The sequence below is a fragment of the Passer domesticus genome, chromosome 9 (assembly GCF_036417665.1).
Source record: "Passer domesticus isolate bPasDom1 chromosome 9, bPasDom1.hap1, whole genome shotgun sequence".
In the NCBI taxonomy this organism is placed as follows: domain Eukaryota; kingdom Metazoa; phylum Chordata; class Aves; order Passeriformes; family Passeridae; genus Passer; species Passer domesticus.
The window spans coordinates 42,343,802-42,363,830 of NC_087482.1; the positions used below are offsets into that span (position 1 = coordinate 42,343,802).

The 20,029-nt window shown below is 42.0% G+C and overlaps 1 protein-coding gene across 27 annotated transcripts in view; it reads right to left on the reverse strand.

Annotated features, from left to right (window-relative positions):
- Window positions 1-1,624: 1,624 nt before the first annotated feature.
- Window positions 1,625-20,029, reverse strand: part of FOXP1 (forkhead box P1) — a 377,944-nt gene continuing 359,539 nt past the window's right edge. For 21 of the 27 annotated variants that reach the window (XM_064433035.1, XM_064433036.1, XM_064433037.1 and 18 more), the window contains 5 exons: window positions 17,926-18,095; window positions 16,317-16,386; window positions 14,429-14,467; window positions 12,588-12,754; window positions 1,625-6,559 (listed from right to left, as the gene is read on the reverse strand). In XM_064433035.1, the coding sequence (XP_064289105.1) occupies window positions 6,415-6,559; window positions 12,588-12,754; window positions 14,429-14,467; window positions 16,317-16,386; window positions 17,926-18,095 (591 nt within the window). In that variant the 3' untranslated portion in view covers window positions 1,625-6,414. Of the gene's footprint in view, window positions 6,560-12,587; window positions 12,755-14,428; window positions 14,468-16,316; window positions 16,387-17,925; window positions 18,096-18,473; window positions 18,596-20,029 lie in introns of those variants that run through there. The other 6 variants (XM_064433062.1, XM_064433054.1, XM_064433053.1 and 3 more) reach the window with 4 other exon arrangements.

Sequence of the window (20,029 nt, forward strand, 5' to 3'; positions counted from 1 at the left end):
AACTACTCACAGGCTCCGGTTTTCTTTGGAAATTCCTCAGAGACGCATTGCCTCACCACTGCCCATAAAAGTGCTTTTCAGCTGTGGTGGAAAACAGCGTTTCTGCCTGGAAAAGGTATTTCCCAGCTGGCTCTTGCTGGTGGAGCAGGAAGGCATTGTATGATGTTCCATGGTGGAGCAGCCAGGGAGGAGAAATGTGATTAATAACACAAAGATGATACAGAAGGTGGCCATGAGCCAGATTCCCATCGGCTGCTGCAGGCAGCACTGGCTGGGACAGGAGGGGAAATGATGGTCCTGCTGCTCAGCTCAGTGCCAGCTCCTCAGCACAAGCTCCATGTGGCACCCACCCAGCAGCTCCCCTTAAACCCGAGCCCACGGGCATCAGCAGATGACAAACATGATGTTTGGAACCCCAAATCAACTTTCTGAGGTGAGATGCCGGGGGGGTGGAGCAGCCAATTAATCTGTGATGGCTTTGTAGCCCCTGACCTGCTGGGGCTCACCCAGGGACACGTGTCCTACCTGCAGCTGACTCCCCCATTTTACAGATGCACACCATACCAATCACCAGCTTCTTCTCAATCCACTCTGCTCGTGACTTTGGAAAATTTAATCCCACAAATCCTCCCCAGTTTACTAAAATCTCACTGGTGAAGGAAGTGCACCACACAACTAAGGCTAAATTTGTATTATCTGTATTTTGATTATTAAAGTCTACCAGTCCATACCATTTGGGGACACACTGTAATGAGTGTGCAAAGTTCCCCTCCCCCTCCCCCCAAAAAATAGTTATCTGGTGTAATTTTATGATAGAATATTTTTATAAAATCATTTGTACTAATTTAAGCATTTATCATTATATGCAAAAAGATTTCTTGATGAGAATATTATAGACGGTGCATGTTTTTGACATTAGCATTTTATTTGGATGACTAATCTTGCAGATGTGAAATTTTAATGAATTATTCATGAAAAATCTCTCCTCTGAAATTTCAGTTTGCTGCTAATGCTAGTTATTAAACATTTTATTTTTCTTTACAAAACTTGATGAGGAAAATAAATGTGTGCTTATTCAAAAGAAAAAGAAGGTGGGTTTTTCCTTCAGTTTGTCTCAGGTGACAGTGCCAGTTGGGACTTTACTCTTCAGTTTTATGGACCAAGGGGTTGATCCTGCAAACCCCTTTTGGCAGGGGTGCAGTGCACATTCCCAGCCCTTCCTACCAAAGCCAGCACCATCATTCCCATCAGGGCACTGCACCGGGAAGGAGCTGCAGGATGAAGACCCCAATCCTTTCCTGTGAGAAAGCAAATAACCCCCTGTGAACCCAATGGGCAAAACTGAAGGACTTAGTTGGAAAAGAGGATTAATTCTGACAGTGTCTTCCCTGCTTCCAGTGCTCCAGCCTCACCCAACTGCCCTGTACAGACTATCTACGAATCCACCACTGAAGTATTTTGTACTTGGATGTGGTTGGGGGAGACTCAAGGCAAGAGATGAGATTTGTCCATCCATGTATGAGCTAGGACATGGACGATGTGCCCACGGATCAGGGACCATGGGATGTGACACCAGAGTCACTGTGGGGGGGAACAACAAAACAAGAACTTCGGACATGGCAACTTGCATTACCAGTGTGAACAACCAGCATTTTTATTGCATTTGAGAATGCTATAATGTCAGTAATTAGTACTGACTACACAACATTTTTTATTGTCTGTATCAACAGACATGGAATGATGGAATTACAGTTGATGTAAGGAATGAGTTTCTTTTATGCCTTATCAAAAAAAAAAAAAAAATCTTGTTACTGGCAGCACATACACACGAAGCACCATGCTAACAGTCTGGACTGTACCATTTTCATCAAGGCTTATGGGTAGAAGATACTTGGTTACCTGTTCTGGGCCCATTAAAATGCAGTCCTGAACTGCAAATTCACCTCGCAAGACTAGAATACTAAATGACTTTTGAAACATCTAAAAAATCACTGTGAGTTCATTAACCAAAGGTACCAAAGGATTTCAAAAGAGTTTAAACACATTTGGTTGGTTGTTTTTTTTTCCCATGCTATAATGAACGTGAGATTATTGGCGATCTGAAAACTACAATAGTTCAAAATTATTTTAAAAAACTTTATATATATATATTTATGTATGTATATATATAAAATATCTAATGATCTGCAATATTTGTAGAACCAGCATCCCTGCCCTGGTCTCTCCCCGAAGCTGAGCTCCAGGAAAGGGGAGGTGCAGGACCTGCCATGGGACTCTTGCGAGTGAGAATCAAAAAAAGGTCATTTTTTTTTGTGGTCACTTGTTCTACATAAGCCTTGATTTAGTTTTTGTATTTTTTTTTGTTTTTTTCATTTCACTTCTAGTTGAATGCAGAAACCTAACAGGTTTTACATTTACAAACTTTTTTTTTTTTTGTGGACAAGGAAGGCTTTGACTCTCATTCCTGACAGCGATTTACCTGATACATGGTACTACTTTCATAATGTACGCTTTTCTTTGAGAAAAAAAACATGTAACAAATTGTCTTTACATCTTGGCACCTTGTAAAGTTTTTTTTTTGTTTTTTTATACAAAAAGTTCAATAGTTTGACACTCCCCATTATTAATCACTACTTCACTGATAAACTTTGAAAGTGTGACCCTGGAATTCATCATGCAAAATATTTACTGCAGCAGGAGAAAAACATTTTTTTTTGAACGATTTTTTTTTTCCTTTCAAATATATGAACTTTGTTTAAGACAGCCAGAAAAGGCAGTGGTAAGATAACAGAAGGGGTGGGAAAGTATCAAAAAAACCAGCTTAAACACAAAAACTGTACAAAAATGCTTCGATCAATGATAACAGGAGAAAAAAAAATCTGTCAACTATGTTACAATTTAAAAGCTGAAAAAAAAAAGTCAGGGATTTTCTCCCACATGTCAGCAAATGTCATCCAATATTCTTAAAGCAAGGATAACTAAATAAAATACATGTGCAGCGTATTCTGCAATTCCATTACATACAGTAGTTTTTTTTTTCAAAGCTATTTTTTAGTATAGTTAATATAAAGCAGTTGCACAAAAAGCAAAAGGTGTTTTGACAAACAGGTCTGCATTTATTCCTTTTGAGGAATGATATCTAAAAAAAGGACCTTTCCACCTTTTCCTCCCTCCCCACCCTCCCCCCAAAAGACAAAGGCTCACACAGACACAGTGGGATATATATGTACAACATAATAAACCCCTCCCTAAAGAAGCAACTGTATATCCAAAGGGATACAGAATCAGAATTGTAAAAATCATAGTGAAGTTTGCTTGATGTAAAGCCTGAGATTTTCAGTTGGTTCTTCTGCAAGGCTGCAACACCTGCCAGATATGTTAAACTCTAATTTTTTGTTTCTTTTTCTCTTTTTTTAATTTTTTTTATTTTTGCTACAGTCTTTAGACTAAGCATGCAAGACATACAACTAAGTGCAACTGAGTGAAATGTATTTTTTATTTACTCATTCCCTAACAGTTTGGACTGAGGTATGCGTACTAACAGTTTTCTCATGCTGTTATCTTTACTCATGTCTAGCTACACATGCTGAGAATGAACTAATCTACCAGATTTTTATCCCCCTTCTGAATACCGAACTAACCAGCAAACCACTCAGTTTTGAAGCACAGGGCTCAATTCTCATGATCCCTGTCTGGCTACCGCCGGCACGTCACGAAGCTGCCTGGATATAATTTAAACCAAAACTAAAAAAAAAAAAGAAGGAAAAAAAAAAGAAAATGTTTCCAAATGACCACAGACTGCCCTTTTTTTTTTCTTTTTTTTTTTCCTTGTCTTTTTGAAACAGAAAGCAGAGTTGAGTTTTATAAAAGTAACTGCCAATAAAATTTCTTGTACCAAAGCTTATGAGTGGACAGGAGTGTTATTTCCTTATGAAAAATGATGACCAAAAAAACTAAACAAAACTGAGTAAATGTGCCAAGATCAACCAAAATTAAAGCAGACATCCCAGCACAGTCCCGGAACAGAAGTGGCACACAATCTGTAGAACCAAAGACCAAAAAATTTTTTTTCCTTTTTATTCTAGAAATACCATTATGTCGTCCAGTTAAATTGTGGGAGCTTTTCTGTTCTCTTGTGTGTGTTATTAAACTGTCTCCTTTATGTGATACTCTAATTTTCCACAAAATAATTGTGTCTTTGCTTTCTTCAGCTCCCTTCTCATAGCTCCCCCAGTAACACTGATTCCTAGTTTTAACCTCAAAAGCTCTCCTCGATTCCTCTTTACAGACTTTCATTTTGGTCACTGTAAAGAATTGCAAATAAAAAGTAACAACTTTGGTTCAGACATCTACTTGGCCTTCTAAATTTTCTAGAATAAAGGAGCAGTTTCCCTCTCAGGTTAGCAATAGCCCACATCTTTTCATTTCCCTCTAAATTCTTCAACCTCCTTTGATCAACAATAAGAGGATATTTGGCTTCATAAGATAAAGCATATAACAGAGAACATAATTTACCTTTGTGTAATATCTTTGGTAATTTTAGGAAAAAAAAAGGTACAAAGAAGAATATAAATTAAGCTCTGAAAGGCTTTTCGAAATAATAAAAAAAAGCTACAGTCCTACATAAATAAATGAGTGACGGAAAAGTGGTTGCAGAATGAAAATGTTTAGGTGTTTGGTGACTGAGGTTTACTGACCTATGGCAACAGATTTTGTATGTCGTGTTTGCTTTGCAGAGCTTTGCCAGTTTTGCCTAACAAGCCCCGGCGCCAATTCTCTCCCAACTCTCCCGACTCCTCCGGCGAGGTTTCCATACTGGCTGGTGTAATATTGCATAACAATCCTAACTGCAGTACTGGATTTGCACAGCTGAAAATTAACACTTTAGCATTAGTGGGGCCCCGTCCTTATTAACTCCCGTAACAAGTTCAATCTGAAATCTAATTTGTATTCAAACAGATTAACGCCACCGAGCAATCCTGAACTGATGTTTAACCGTGAAACATCACCATGTACAGTAACAATTTGATGAAGTCATCTTTCCAACCACCATTTGCAAATGCAAATGTGAAAAAACAATAGAAAAAAAATAAAGTTGTAATAATAAATGTTTAGGTGCCCATCTCGGTAATCTTAGATATTCCAGAAAGATTTGTTGACCCATTAGAACTCGTGTTAAACAACCGAGAACCTGCCACTGTATTATTCATTCTCTACTAAAAGTGAACTCTGTTGGTGCTGCATATGTTTCTTTGTGCTGTTCAATTTTGTGGCATTTGCTAATATTCACCGTTGCTGCCAAAAAAAAAAAAATCAAAAAAATCAAAAAACCTAAACAAAACAAGAATATATTAAAAATACTGCTTTGTGGAATGAATCTGTGTTGCTTCCTACAGTGTTTCTATGTTCATCTGTCATTCATTCTCATTCTTGCAGTACTTCGTTCCTCTCTCTCCGTTGGACAACCCTTCCACATGTATCGTGCAGCATTTGGGACCTTTTCAAAAAACAACAACAACAAAAAAGGAGACACCGAAATGGAATGTTTTCCATAGCTAAAGAAAACATGGTGGCATCTGAAGGAAATTGGAATGAATGACAGAAAAAACTACAAACAATTCAATGACATTCAGCTTCGTATAATAAAAACACCTATTAACATTCATCACAAAGTACAGAAAACGTTGAAGCCTCTGAGAGGCCCTGGGCCCAGATGAGGCCTGAGGTCAGAACTTAAAATGGTAGAGGAGAAGTGGGGCGGGGGAAGAAAAGCAATACATTAAAAAGTTTGGGATAATTTTTTCTTTGAACCCCTCCCCAATATACACGCTCACACGCACGCACACATACCCACACACGTGCACACACAGGCCTTCCCCATCCCAAATGGAAGCAAAAAAAAAAACCAAAAAAAAAAAAGAAACCAACCAACGAAACAAAAAAAAAATGGAGTAAAGGCAGTGATAATCAACATGCAGTACTGTGCAAATATGTTGTCCATTGGAATCCTTAAAATCTGGGCAAAGACTTGATCTGCAGTTCAGGTGTACATGCTCAGTTTGATGTCCTCAAGTGTCCAAAATTGGCAGGACCTGCAGTCCACAGCTGGCTGCTAAATGCAAGTGAATCAGTTTAGCAAATTTACAACACTGATGTTGACTGTAAGAGAGGAAAATCCCAAGTACCAAACAAGTCCATCCAATGCACAGAGTACAAATTCCTTTTTTCAACAAAAAGTAGAAAAATCAAAAATACTCCCAAATGGGATACTTGATGGCACTAAGAGTTAACATATTTCATAGTTGTCAAAGTGGACTGAGAATCCTCCAGACTGTACAATAATGGAGAGATTTCACAGCTAAGTTTGACGTGTTCTTCCAATCTTCATTCTCAGGATAACGATGTCAGACATACTCATTCTATGTCCTCATTTACAGGTTCATCTTCATAATCTCTGTCGTGATCAAAATCTGGACTGTGGTTGGCTGTTGTCACTAAGGATAGTGGGCCTTCATTTTCATCTGGGTCTAATGGTTCTTCTTTGACATGCACAGGGTGCCTGGAAAACGAAACAACAGACAATCAGCAAGCTGCTCATTAAAAAATTGTTTTGACAGCGCAGGTGGTTTGGGGAGAAAGGCAAGGTGGTTTGGGGAGTTCAGACCTGGAGGGCCAGGTCTGAGAGCTCCAGGCCACCAAGGAGAAGACCCTCAATGTCTGTGCTGGCCACAGAAGCCAAACTAAGCACTGTCTCCCAGGTAACAATCAAGAGAAAAAGAGTGAACAGCCTCAAGTTATCCCACAAGAGGTTTAGGCTGGATATTAGGAAAAATTTCTTACAGGCTGCCCAGGGGAGTGATGCAGTCACTGCACCCAGAAGCCTTCAGAAAACATGTGGACGTGGCACTTAAAACACGGTTTAGTGGTGGGCTTGGCAGTGCTGGGTTAATGGCTGGACTCAACGATCCTAAAGGGCTTTTCCAAGCTTAATGATTCTAAGATTCCACAAAGGCCGCGCCGGGCAGGCAGCACTCAGCCTCCCTGGGAAAACACTCTGGGAGGAGCACCTCGATAGGGTTTCCGTCTTGGGATGGAGAGAAAACGCTCTCAGCTGACACATTAAGTTAATATGATCTTTGGATAAATAAGTGGGATATGCATCTGAAGGGGAAGGCAGCGGCCTGCCAAGGCCGGGCTAATCATCCTCGCTGTGTGTGCAGCGTCTCTCGTTAACATGCAGAACCTGTGAGACAACTCTCCAGAGGACGACCCCAAGTGAGGTTCTATCATTAATCAACTTCAAGCAAACACAGCAAAGAGACACCATGATACATGCTTTAAACTCCAAATTAATGCATATTTTTACAAACTGTCAATAAGGGAAGAAAAGCCCTGCCAGGAAACACAAACAGAGAGGAAAAGGCTCGCTCAACACAACAATATGATAAGAAAGCACAGTCCTAACGAGAATAATAACACTGTCAGCTGTAAACAAGGCAGAACATGATCCCCAGCTCATGGTGGGCACAAGGATGTACTAAAAAGATGAGATCTGCCAAATTTCTCATTACAGCAAAGCACATGAATAACCCGCAGGGGAATGGGGCTTGGTCATTCAAAACGGGTATGATAACAATTGAAAAATGTTGTTCGTAAATCATATTTACAACAAATCCTATACAAATACAAATTACCTTTTTTTACCTCTCTTTTTTCTTTTTTTTTTTGTTCAGAAGCTTTTGAAATGTAAAGTAGCCATGTGAGTCAATAGTGTCTTGTTGGTGGGACTTTATAGGAAAGTAGGATTTTATTGACATTACCAAGTATTAATAATGCGACACAGTGATGGAGACCCTGTTTGCTTCCTAAATAATTGATGTTGTAGGCAATCCCTTAAAATAAAGTGTTAATGAGTTCAAGTCCCACTCTGTCTCTCACTGAGATGATACCCACCTCCAAGACTCATGTTTTTTCTTCTGTGCAGGCTGATTTAACCCTTTCACATATGCAACACGAACACACAACCTGAAGCACACACCTTCACTGTAAGAACTTTTCCTCTGCTTGCACAGCTTTGCTTTAAAATGAATGATTTAAAATAGCTGCATTGTATTTTATGCTTTGTGTGGATAGCAATGACAACACTGTTTGTACTCCAGTGCACGGAGAAACAGCAAGGATAAATCACTGGGCAGGGAAAATGCACTCAGCATCCACAGACAGACCAAACCTAGCCTTGCCTACTTCAAGTGAGCCAGTTTTACCCCTCTATCCTGTTTATTTCTTTATTCACGCTTGAGCCTGGTAAGTTTAGGAAGCATCCAACTTGCTGACTACAGACAATTCAAATGTGAGCTGCAAATGCCTTTCAAGTCCCTGCTTGTTTCAACTTTTTGAGTTGTAAAGTGCTGGATCAATATTCAAGTATTAACTGCACCTTCCAACCCATCCAAAGGAACGCCGGGGAGAAGTGATGCAGTATCTATGTACACACACCTTTTCCCTTCAAATTCACTAATATGTATCCTATCAACACATTCTGGGAGCCAAGAGGTTCCTCTGCATGTCACGTAATTTTTGAAAAAATTACACACCAAGAGCACAGCTCATACAGTTTTTAACCCAGCTAGTGAAAAAGGAGGGGTAAAGAAAAAACTGGAAGGAGACAATTCAAGGATCAGAGGTTAAGAATTGGCAAAAATGTATAGGAAGTTGGAGGTGTGCACGTGCTACCTGTCCCAGCAGCTCATGGCCTCAGTGAATACTGAACTATGGTGAATACCTGCAACTAGAAAAACTTAATATTATGAATAGGCTGTGGGGCCCCTCACTTGGGAGAAAACATGAAATGAAAAACAGAAGTAAAAGGGGGATAGAGCAGCTGCACTGAGAGCCCAATAAAGCCTGTGCTACTCGCCCTTTATGGCAGTGATCTTTTTTACTGCTGTTTTCATGTCAAAGTCTTGCTTTTTTGCTTTCTGGTTTTGATGCTGCCGCTGCTGGGCTTATTTTTGGTTTTTTTTAAAGTATTATTTTTGAAAACACAGAAGGGAGATTTTCAAAGGGGAGAGGAGAGCACATGTCACGTGCAGTGGAGAGGCCTTGGTGCATGGAGTGGAGTTTCTCCAAAGGCTGCCCAGTGTCCCAATGCATCCCCACCACCTCAGGTGCCAGCAGGTTGGACAGGTGCTCACTGTGCTCAAAACCACTCTAAGTGCTGTGAAAGCTATTCAAAGGTCCCCAAACCTTTCCAAAGAAAACTCTGCCCCTCTTCTGGTTTTGTTATGAAACCAGGTGAAACCAGGTGGTTTTAACTGAGGTTCTCTTTGAGGTTTGGTGTGATTCCCAGAGGTCAGAAAACAAAACTTGAGGTGTGAGAAGCAACAGAAGTTATGAAAAGCTCTGCATGACCCTGGGTGAGACAAAGCCAGAGAGGGCCACAAAGCCACAGGGAGCAGAGTCACACCAGCCTCCCCCAGCACCTCACGTGTTGCACAAACATCAGACAGTGAGCTTGGCAAAATCTCCATCCCCTAAATGAGGAGGTTATCTGGGTAACACAGCCCCCAGGGAGAGGAGCTGCAAGGAAAACAATGCCAAAAAATTCCAACTCCTTGTGTATTCTGTCAGATGTAACCACAAAATGGCATGTGAGGAGGAAACCTTCTTGAATCTGTGATTTTTCTCAAGCATTTCTGAGCAACTGAAATAAGTAAGCTTAAATAATCTTGAAGGCAAAGGGAGACTTTCATATCCTCTCAAGTTAAGTCTGAATTTCTATTTACCACCTCACCAAATCCTCAAAATGGGGAAGGAAAACTTCCTTTAGAGACTGAAGAATTCAGTCTGCTGAATTACAGAAAAGGTAAATGCTGGGTTAAGCAACAAGAAAAAGAAAGGCGAGGGGGAAAGAGGGCAAAGAAAAGAAAGGGTTTCCCATTTCTGTTTTCACAGCAGCAGAAATTCAACACATTCCTTTTAAGTAGATGCCTGGGACTCCAGAAGGGGTTAACAATAAATAACCTTGCTGAACAGAGATTCCCCTTCTTTTCACATCTGAGTAATTCTTTTGTTTGTCCACTCTGGGAACAGAGGAGTTTTTAATAAAGCTGACTGTTGTTTAAAGCCACTGAGTTCTGGTGGTGCACACAGCATGGAGTAGTTTGCTTTGTGGCTACCTTTGGAGCATATCAGGATGAAAGTGTTATGTCCCCAAGCTGTAATTATGCGACTACTTTCTAGTGTTTCAAAAGGAGGGAGAGAGAAGGGGAAAAAAAAACCACCCTAGCTGTGGTTCAATGTGTCATAAAAAGGAAACGAATGAGCGGTAATAAGACTTCAGCTAAAGTGTTAGACTTCTTAGCTGTCATGTTAACAAGGTCCTTTAAACCTTACAATAAAGTTTAAAACTTGATTTCTTCCAATACACTGAAATTGTTTAAAAAATATTTTGCATAATGACAAGGAAATCTGTTCTGAGAAAAAAAATGAACATGTTGTTAACAAAGCAGGAGCATGGAAAATAAAAAGGTTTCACAGCGTCTGTAAAGTCGCTGTTGACTTATGTTTTTATTTAGTAAACAGGGTAAACCCTAGGACGTGTGAATGGTGCTCTGGCTTTAGATCCCTTCAAACTACTTAGAAACACCACTATAATGGGGAAGCTCCGAGGCTGGTATTGGAACATCACCCGGCCACATTTTACTTAAGCAAAAAGAAATGTTCAGCAGAGAACACATATATTATCAATTCTGAGAAAATGAAAACACTCAGGAAACAATCATTTCCATATTACAACAGAAAATTGGATTTTCTGGTGAATAATGAAAATGAGGCATCACTCCCCCCGACCTCCTCTCTCTCCACTATTTGTTCTGTGCCCCTCACCTTGGTATCAATGTGCTAAGAGATGATTATTAAGTGCAACAAAGGCCACAGCTATGCACAGTTCTGGAAGATGTCCTAGCCTGTTTCAACTCGGTTATTTTTCCCTCCTCTCAGTCTATTCAAAGACAAGGAAACCTTAGGTGAAATGAGAAGTGCATGAACTGCACTAGCCTTGAACTTGCAAAAAAATAATTACTCGGATTAACACAACATCATAAACGTTCATCCTTGTCTGTTAGGCCAGGAGAAACCCTTGGGAGAAGTCTTGTTTCTTGAGAAAAGTCATGTCCCTCCACTCCTCCTTCACGCCGGCCCTGCGTGGTCACAGGCAGAGGATAACAAATTGTGACTAAAACTGCCTGGAGATGAATCCGTCTGTGAGAGACGGAAAGTGTGTCATGCAACGTTACTTTGGGAGAGATAATTAATACTGCACAAACAATCACTGGGAAAGCTAAACACATTATTTGAATGTTTTGAAGTAAATGGTAAAAGACAATGTTTAAATTAATTATTAATTAAAAATGAATGTTGCCATCTTTAAAGATTTTTTTTTCAAAGCACTTTGTGCACTGATTTAAAACACTGCAATATCAAAGTATCCAGAGCCTCAGATTCCTTCGTGCCCCCTCCCCTCTGACAACACATTATGCAGGTGGGAAACTTTTTTGCCATTAAATGCTAATTAGTTTCACAACTAATTACTACCGTGGTATTAGGTTAATGTTTTTTCTACTTTTTGATTTAGACTTACTTTTGTAAATCCCTTATTCAAATTACTTTGAAGTAGAAGACTACAAATTAGTTCTCTTTTTAATGTGTAATGTGAGCCCTGGCAAGCCAGCCAGTAATTTTACAGGCTGTTTTAAGGAGCAGGGGGAAGACGGGCAGCACGGTCACTCACAGGTACCCAACTGCTCCGCTGAGCTTTCGGGAACGACAGGACTTGTAAACTCCGGCTTCCTCACCAGCCGCCAATTACCCGGCGTGTGATGTGAGGGGAGGGGGGAGTTTACAGCTTTGCAAACTCACTCCGTCACCCCATAAATACCGCACACACCCATCGGGGCATCACACCCTTCCTGCCTTACCCTTTCCTGCGCCCGCCCGCTGCCCGGGTGCCGCTCACGTTGAGCGGGGCAGGCGAGCCCCCGCCGCCTCATGCGGTTATAGACGCGCTCATTACACCGCCGTCTGTTGCTATAATGCCCCTATTAATTCTCCTTTTGATATTTTAAGAGCAATCTATAAATCACACAGACCTTCATGTTAATGCTTAGCAAGACTGTTTTGTGTTGAGTGGGTTTTTGTTTTTTTTTTTTGACTCGCCAAACAAGCCCATTTCCCAGCTCTGCCCCACGGGCCGTGCTCATCACGCCATCCAAAGGGGAGGGAAACACAGGTTTTCTCCAAGAAGCACAGCTGCCTGTGAGGTTTTGCAAGGTTTAAAGAAGAGAACTGCAAACAAGTGAACAATTTTATAAGCCCTGTGTCCTTCTTGGACTGGATTGAGCAGATCAGTTTTATACGGAAACTGGTAAATGACTCTTTTATGTTCAAACCACCCTACGCATGTCCCAGATGGAGGCAGACGTCTGCTCTTGCTGCTCCATCCATGAAGCTCAGGAAGGAGCCAGGAGTCTCCAGAGTCACCCTTGAGCAGATGGTAGGACAAGACCTAGAGCCTCTGCTGTACTTACATCGCTTGCATAGGGGAACGTCCTGGACTGCTGTCACTCCCGTTACTGTTCGTATGCTCCATTGCACCATTGAGCTCTTCCCTCATCGCACTGGCTAAATTGCCCAGAGTGGGATTTCCCATGGAAGCAGTAGTGTATAGAGGTATACTGTTCTCAGCCATTGAAGCCTGCCAAGGACACAAACAAATCCACAAAGAGCCATGACTAACATTTTTATACACTGCACAACACACTCACGCGTTCCAAAACATTCTCCACATTTACATTATTTGCAATTACAGGTTCTTTTAAATATTGTACTTTCTGATAGGTATTACCCTGGTTCCATCAAGGGAAATTTAACATCATTTAGACCTGGGTTTAAGCATTCATAGCTGTATTGGCTTATAAGAGGATGAAGCCTTCCATTCCCTATTTGGAATTACACACCCTGGAAAAAAGAAAATGTACTTTCCCTATTTTCGCTTCATGAAATTATGTTTGGGGCTTTGGGGTATTTTTTATGGCTTAGGTTTGGGCTTTGTTTCTAATGAAATGGGGGAAAAAATTGGAACTGGCTCAGCTGATAACTCCTTCCCACTGGAGTGAGTGGGCACCAAGCAGGAGTGCAGCATCACAGAGTTTGGTTTTCCTTGGGACGTGTGAGGCTGCCATCAGTGCTAACTGGATCAGAGCTGCACCAATCTAGCTGAGAGCCAAATCACTCCATGTGGAATTTTTTAAACCTCAACAACTCAATTCTTCCCTTAGCTGTTACAGATCTGTTTTATTTTGATTTTTCCCTTTGTTCTAAGGAAACACCGTGCAGCGGCACACTGGAGTTAACTTTCTAAATGGAAATCTTTGTAGGAAGAGAATGAACTGTTAAATATTTTCCTTCTGATTCCCACCGTTCTGCCTGCTAATATTTACTGTGTGTCAGCATTAGCTCATGTTGACAGCACAGTCCCGGCCCGGCGCAGCAGCGGTGGGAACGCAGAAACCCCGAGCCCCGGAGGAGCCCAGTGTTTGCTGGGGATGGGGGCACTGGAATGGGAGGGAGGCACAGGGATGGGAGGCACAGCTTTCCAAGGCTGTAGCGCCCAGGGACTGGAAGGACATTTAACCATTTCATCCATCCCAGCTGGATCTGGCTGACATCATCCGTGGCTCCCGGAGCCGTGTCAGTGCCGGGCAGCCACAGACGCTGGCTCGGCAGCACTTGACCTGCTCTGGGGAGAGGTCAGCCGGCTGCAGTGGCCAAGCAAAAAAAATCCATCAGGCTGGGTCTGCATGATGCAAACCTGGCCCGTGGGAGGGGAATCCATGCAAATGCACTCCTCACCAAATGCTCTTGCCTGCTCCTAATTTGTGGGACAGAACTCCTTGTTTGTTGCCAGCCGGCAGCTTGACCCAGGCAAGCAGAGCCAGAGAAAGGGTGAGGGGAGATGGGATGGGAAGGGAGGGCAGGACCAGCCCTCACTGCAGCATCTCCAGGAGCACAGACCCCTTTATTCTTCCCTACGCTGACCTCTCCATGTGCAGCCCTATGTGTCACACGTGATTACAAAAGCTATTCTAACGGGGAGGATTATTTTTATCTTCTTGATTCAACAACCGGCAAACTCATTGTGATTAGGGGATGCAAAGAATGGTTCACATTTCCTGCACTTGGCAAAATAATGACTCAAATTCTTCACCCACAGTGATAACTTGTAATTGCAGTAAAGCAATTCACTGGGGGAGAGGTGGGGCACAAGGAGTATCTGCTAGGAAGACAGTAATAGGGGAGGGGGTGTTTTGGGAGCCCCTGTTGACCCACTGGCAAAAAACAGAACTGGTGAGAGCTGGAGTCCCCATACCTTCCACAGACAGAGGGGGGAGAGAGCTGCTTCTTCTCCCTGGCCACGAGGGAAAACAGATAGAGGAGATGTCAGCAGGGTCTGGGTGAAGGAGAGGGGAGGATCTGCCACCCCACAGGAAAAGAAACCACAGCCTGCCATGCTGGCAGCACACAGCCTACTGTGAAGATCCCATGGTGCTCACAGGGATGTGCAAGGAGCAGCCCTTCCCAGAGCCCACAAAAGCTGGGGGAACACTGCTCATCCATTATTAATTAGACTGAATGTGGGCCCTGGCAGGTAAGGCAGCGGCCACCTGCATTAATTGCCCAGACTCTCTACAGCCCCACAGAACCCACTGTGATTTTGCCTCCAAAATTCAATGGCAGGGGGAGAAATGTGGAACGTGCTGGTGTATTTTCACCCTAAAAAAACCTGCCTCAGTGAAATGGTTATTATTCATCCCCATTTATTAGAGGGGTGACAGTGGCAGCAAATCTGGCCCAGGCTCTTCTCTCCATCAGCTCAGCTATGGGGGGGCACAAGGACATGGCTCTCTCAGGAAAAGTGGGGAATGGAAACAGTTTGGAGGTTATCAAGAAAGACAAGAATGGATGGAGATGACGACAACGACACGTGTTTCAGAAATAAAACACGAACAGTTCCATATGATAAGCATATTAATTGAAATTAGTCACATAGTTAACAATGTGAAGAAATGCAGGATCATTTCATTTTTGCCTTTCAGCCTCATGAATGTAAAATGTGCTTGTAATCTTAATACTATTCAGGAGACAAAGCAGTCTTTAAAAATCACACTTCACAAGACTCAAGGGAAAATAAGTTACTAATGAATGGTATTTACAGTTGCTTCATTTAAACATGCCTTCCTGGGCTTTGCAGGAGTTACTGCATAAACTCAAAAAATTAGAAGAAAGGCAAAACATCACTTTCCTCCTAATAATTTGTTTCTTGGTTCTGAAAAGAGAAGTCTGCTAAACCTTCTATAAAACATGACTGCCCAAGCAAACAACTATGGCCATCAGTGAACTTCTAGAGAAGTGACCCCAAGAAGTACCTGGGGTGCAACCATGCATGGTGTTGCCTCCTGGATTAATTCATAACATATAAACCAGGTCTGAACCCCCACACAAACACACAGACCCCACTGCAAATCAGGGTATGGTAATGCATTTGCGTCTTTGATTTATGCAGAGAACACTGACTTCACCTAGGGTATTTGAGATTGACTCAGGAATTTATTGAAAGGGGAAAAAGGGCACAGGAAAAAGGGCTGGAGACATGGACATTTTTAGGCTGCAAGTTATTAATTCTGCACCCATACTTTGTGTATTTTTGCATCGTGAAAAAACTGAATTTTTGTCTTACTATTACAGTTTAAACCAATAAAAATGATCTTTTATTTTCTATAGGAATTGCACCATTTATTTTTTACCAACAATAGGAAGATATGCAAAAATAGCCCTTAAAAGAAAAGAGGGAAAAATGATCTGCTTTCTCTTTAAAGCCATGAACAATAGAAGGTCACGTGCCACAGTATCCTATCATTCAGCACATTAATAGCTGTGCTAGAGTAATTACACTTGTGGTATTTTTGCCTCAAGTGAAATTCTGAAATAAGAGGATGGAAATTATGATACTGCTGATAAATATTAATAAGTGAACTTTTAATTTTTTTGCCACAATATTCAAAATGCTAAGCATCTAGCTAATGCTGAAGCAGCCTGATATGTGTTTGCCTCCAGGGACTATGATGCTTTATGCACTTAAGAAAAAAGTTTAACGGAATTAAAATTTAATATCTAATTAGAGCAAGGCTAATATATTTTGAAATGAGTGGGGAAGACACACGCCTCTGTTGCATATTTGCTACAGTCATTAATCTTACCTGTAAAGCAGCATTGAGAGGTGTGCAGTAGGTGTGGCTGGTCTGTATGTTTTTAATAAGAGAAGGGTTACTGCATAAGAAAAACATAAAAAAGAGAGTTAAATGCAACCAACTTCTGTGCCAGCGTTTCAAGCACGTAATGCTTCCTCCCCCACCAGAAAACTAGAGCTGAGACTGGTTTTCCACACGAGCTCTCTTTCGTTTCTCTTTTTTTTTTTTTAATTTAAAGAAAATATCTGAGTTTTCGGCTATGGTTATCATATTTGCCTTTACTAAATAAGGAACATCATTATCTCTTGACGTTACCTCGCCATGTGTTCTACTACCCTGCGTTAGTGGCACATCTTGGCATCTCTGCTCATTTTAGCTGTGTTCAGGAGAAATTCTCCAATTTTCGTCGTGTCTGGGAGCCCGTTACCACGTGAAGGTCCTTCGTGAGGAGGCAATGATCAAAAGCATCACGGGACATTTTAAACTCTGCTTCATCCAAATGACTCTCCAAGTTGCTGGCAGTGAAGTCTCTCCCAATGGAGGGGAGGGAGTCTCTCCCAGTGGAGGGAGGCACCACGATGAGAGGGTTTATCTGCTCCATGTAATTTCTTGCCATGCCAATGGCCACTGTGAGGGCTATCCACACCACTGCCCCAAGCAGCCTGTGGGCATGGAGGCTCAAGGGCAGGCAGAAACCACCACACTGCCCTGAAGGCCATTTTTAGTAAAAAATAGTCTGGTGTGCTATTTTGGCCTCTTTATTTTTGTCACCTTTACATAAGGGGCCAGATTTGAGGAAAAGGAATGGGGACCACATGGGCTCTCTCTTTAGGAGGCATCCCAATATCACCGGTTCCATCAGGAGATAAAAAAAAATTAAAAATCATTAAACAGAAACTAGGCAGAAAAAATGCCCATGCAAAGTAGCCCCCATAAGTTTTATCACTAAGTGAGCATGTTTTTATTTTAATTTTATTCACGTGGGGATAAATTATGGTGAGCAGAGTCTTAACTGAGCTCCTTGCACAGGGACCAGCAAGGATCCGTTGTCCAGGAGAGATGGCCTTCGAGTAAAGGTCAAAGAAAATCCCTCTGGGAAGCCCACGAATATTGATGCATGGTTGTTGTAGGCACACAGTGGCCTGTTGATAATCTTTACAGCTGGTCTCACTGCATTTTCAAACTCCTTAAAGTGAATTCAGCATTTCTCTCTTGTAAGTACCTTACTTTTTCTGATTAGGAGTTGCAAAACAAAGCATACAATATAAAGCAAAGGAAAATATCAGAATTAAAACTTATCTGAAACCCTTCCTGGCATATATCTGTCTTCCTGACACGTCTACAGCAGTATATCTGTGCTAGCGTGGATAATTATCTTAGTCTACATTGCTCTATAAATAAATGCTTTAACAAACATGTCAGAGTAGAGTTTTTACTACAGGCATTTGGATTATCAGAGTAGGACACACAAAATACACATAACAACCAAAAATTTAGTTTCTTTAGCAGCAAAGGTGATGACACTATTTTGTGAAATGCAAGTCTACATGAGATGGGTAAATCATGCAAAGCAAAGCAACAGCAGAAAAAAAAAATTAAAGCAAGTAAAAGCTCTTACTGTGCAACAAGCTCGCCAAAGTTTTCATCAGGGCAGTATTTTCGAGGACGGCCTCGTTGAATATGACGGCCACGTTTAAACTCTTCATCATCAACAGTCCAAAAGGACCCAAACTCATCCTCTACTCTGATAAAGCACTTATGCAGTGAGAGGTTGGTGCGAATGGCACCCTGGGACAAGAGCAGCAGCAAAGGAGATGAAGTGGAAACAAAGGGACACGGGATCGGGGACAGAACAGACATCAAATACAGGGAAAAGGAAAAAGAAAATAAAATGCAATAAGCATAAGCAAATGGTTTGTGAGGGTTAATATGCATTGCCACCTAAAAGCTACTAGCATGTGATGCAACAAACACCAAGCAAGCAGGGTCAGGGTACTGGTGGGCATACAAACAGTAGTGATGAGATGTTTGTCTTGGTTTCCCTTAACTGAGACAATGCGAAACCACCTGTGGTTGGTCTAACACCAGCTAGCAGCCAAAAGCCTCTACGTTAAACTGTAAGCATGATCCGAGCTAGGCTAAGAAGTTCAAACATGGTGGACATACCCACTGATCTTTTGTGGCCTTCGTTTTTGGAACTCTAGTTCATCCACTGTCCATACTGCCCCTTTAACGTTTTCTACTCGCACAAAACACTTGTGAAGACTAAGATTATGACGCACTGCATTCTGCAGCAAGTATAAAAGAGAAAACATTCAAAAACCTTCCATGAGAAAATGCTCATCATTGTCCAAGAACAGCAGCAGCACAGTCAGCTTGACAGTTCTCATTTTGCAATGTTAAGCCCCTTCCCCTCCCCGCACCCGCTCGCTTTCCCCGGCTCTTTACATCTTATTTTGCAAAGACAAAATAAATATGAAAGCTTAAACCCAAGATTAAAAATTCACGTTATTCTTATCAATTATCCCCAGAGTGACTGAGAACAGCCACAATTTTAAGCATGCATGTTGTAGAATACAGCACATTTCATACAGAACACAAGAGGAACATTGCTTAGACTTTTTCAAAACAAATATATATACGCCCTGCAAAGAGAAATTTCTCCCCTCCTGGAAAAGAAAGCAGTTAGAAAGAACAGAAAAGATTTTATGTAAGTACAGTCGACTGGATTTAGCTGTGAGGCACAGGAGCTGGTGTTGCTGTGGTTTCCCACAGCTGGGCTAATGTGATTCAGGTGCTGGAGCTCCCTCCACACCCAGAGCACGGGCCGGGGGCTCGGCAGCACCCCACCGGCCAGCCGGCACCAACTCCTGCCTCCACGGCTTGCTCTTATATGGAAGTTGGCTCCTATTTCTGGCAGACTACTGTAGTGACTGATCTGAGCCTCTGCCAAGTGAAAACATGAGGAGGGCTCTCTGAAACAAAGTGATAATATCCCCACAGCTCATCACCCAGAGGGACCCGTGCTCGTGGCATCCAGTGCCTGAATGTCCACCCTGCAGCTCCATGCTGGGAAGGATGAGCACGGCCAACCCCTCCAACGTGCTGAGACACAATGAGACACCTCACTAAGGCATGGCAAGCTCTTGGCTTTTCTGTCCCTGCTCCAGGGTGCCGAGAGCCTTGTTACTCCTCAAATGGAGTGTTATGCTTCGTCCCTGCTTCAGGAGTTTCCTGAGCAAATACACTGCAACAACAGTTGGACCCAATGGGTTTACAGGTTTTTTCCAACCTAAAAGACTCTATGATTCAACAAAGCCATTGTGCATGGAATTCATAGGAATTTGTACGTGGAGCTTGTTCCCAGCACCGCTGAAAGGGGTTTGGGAAACAGGAAAAACAGAAGAAGCCATTTGCTGAAAATCTGCAGGCAAGCAAACTCCATCCTCACTGGCACCATTGATTCAGTCAATCTGGTTGACTCGTTAGCAGGCACAAAGCCAGCCAAACACATGGCCTGGGTCTAGGCAACCAGGAGACGACAATTTTTTTTTCCTTCCGACATCTTCCTCTTCTTTTTTTTTTCATGAACATGGGGTCTGGATGGGGAAAGGGAGCTCTAGTAGTGAATGTCTAAATCACTGTGCAAACAAAGGGTATCATAGAGCATTTGTCATGTAAATCAGGAGGCGGTGGTGTGTGTGCTGGGAGGGGAACACAAA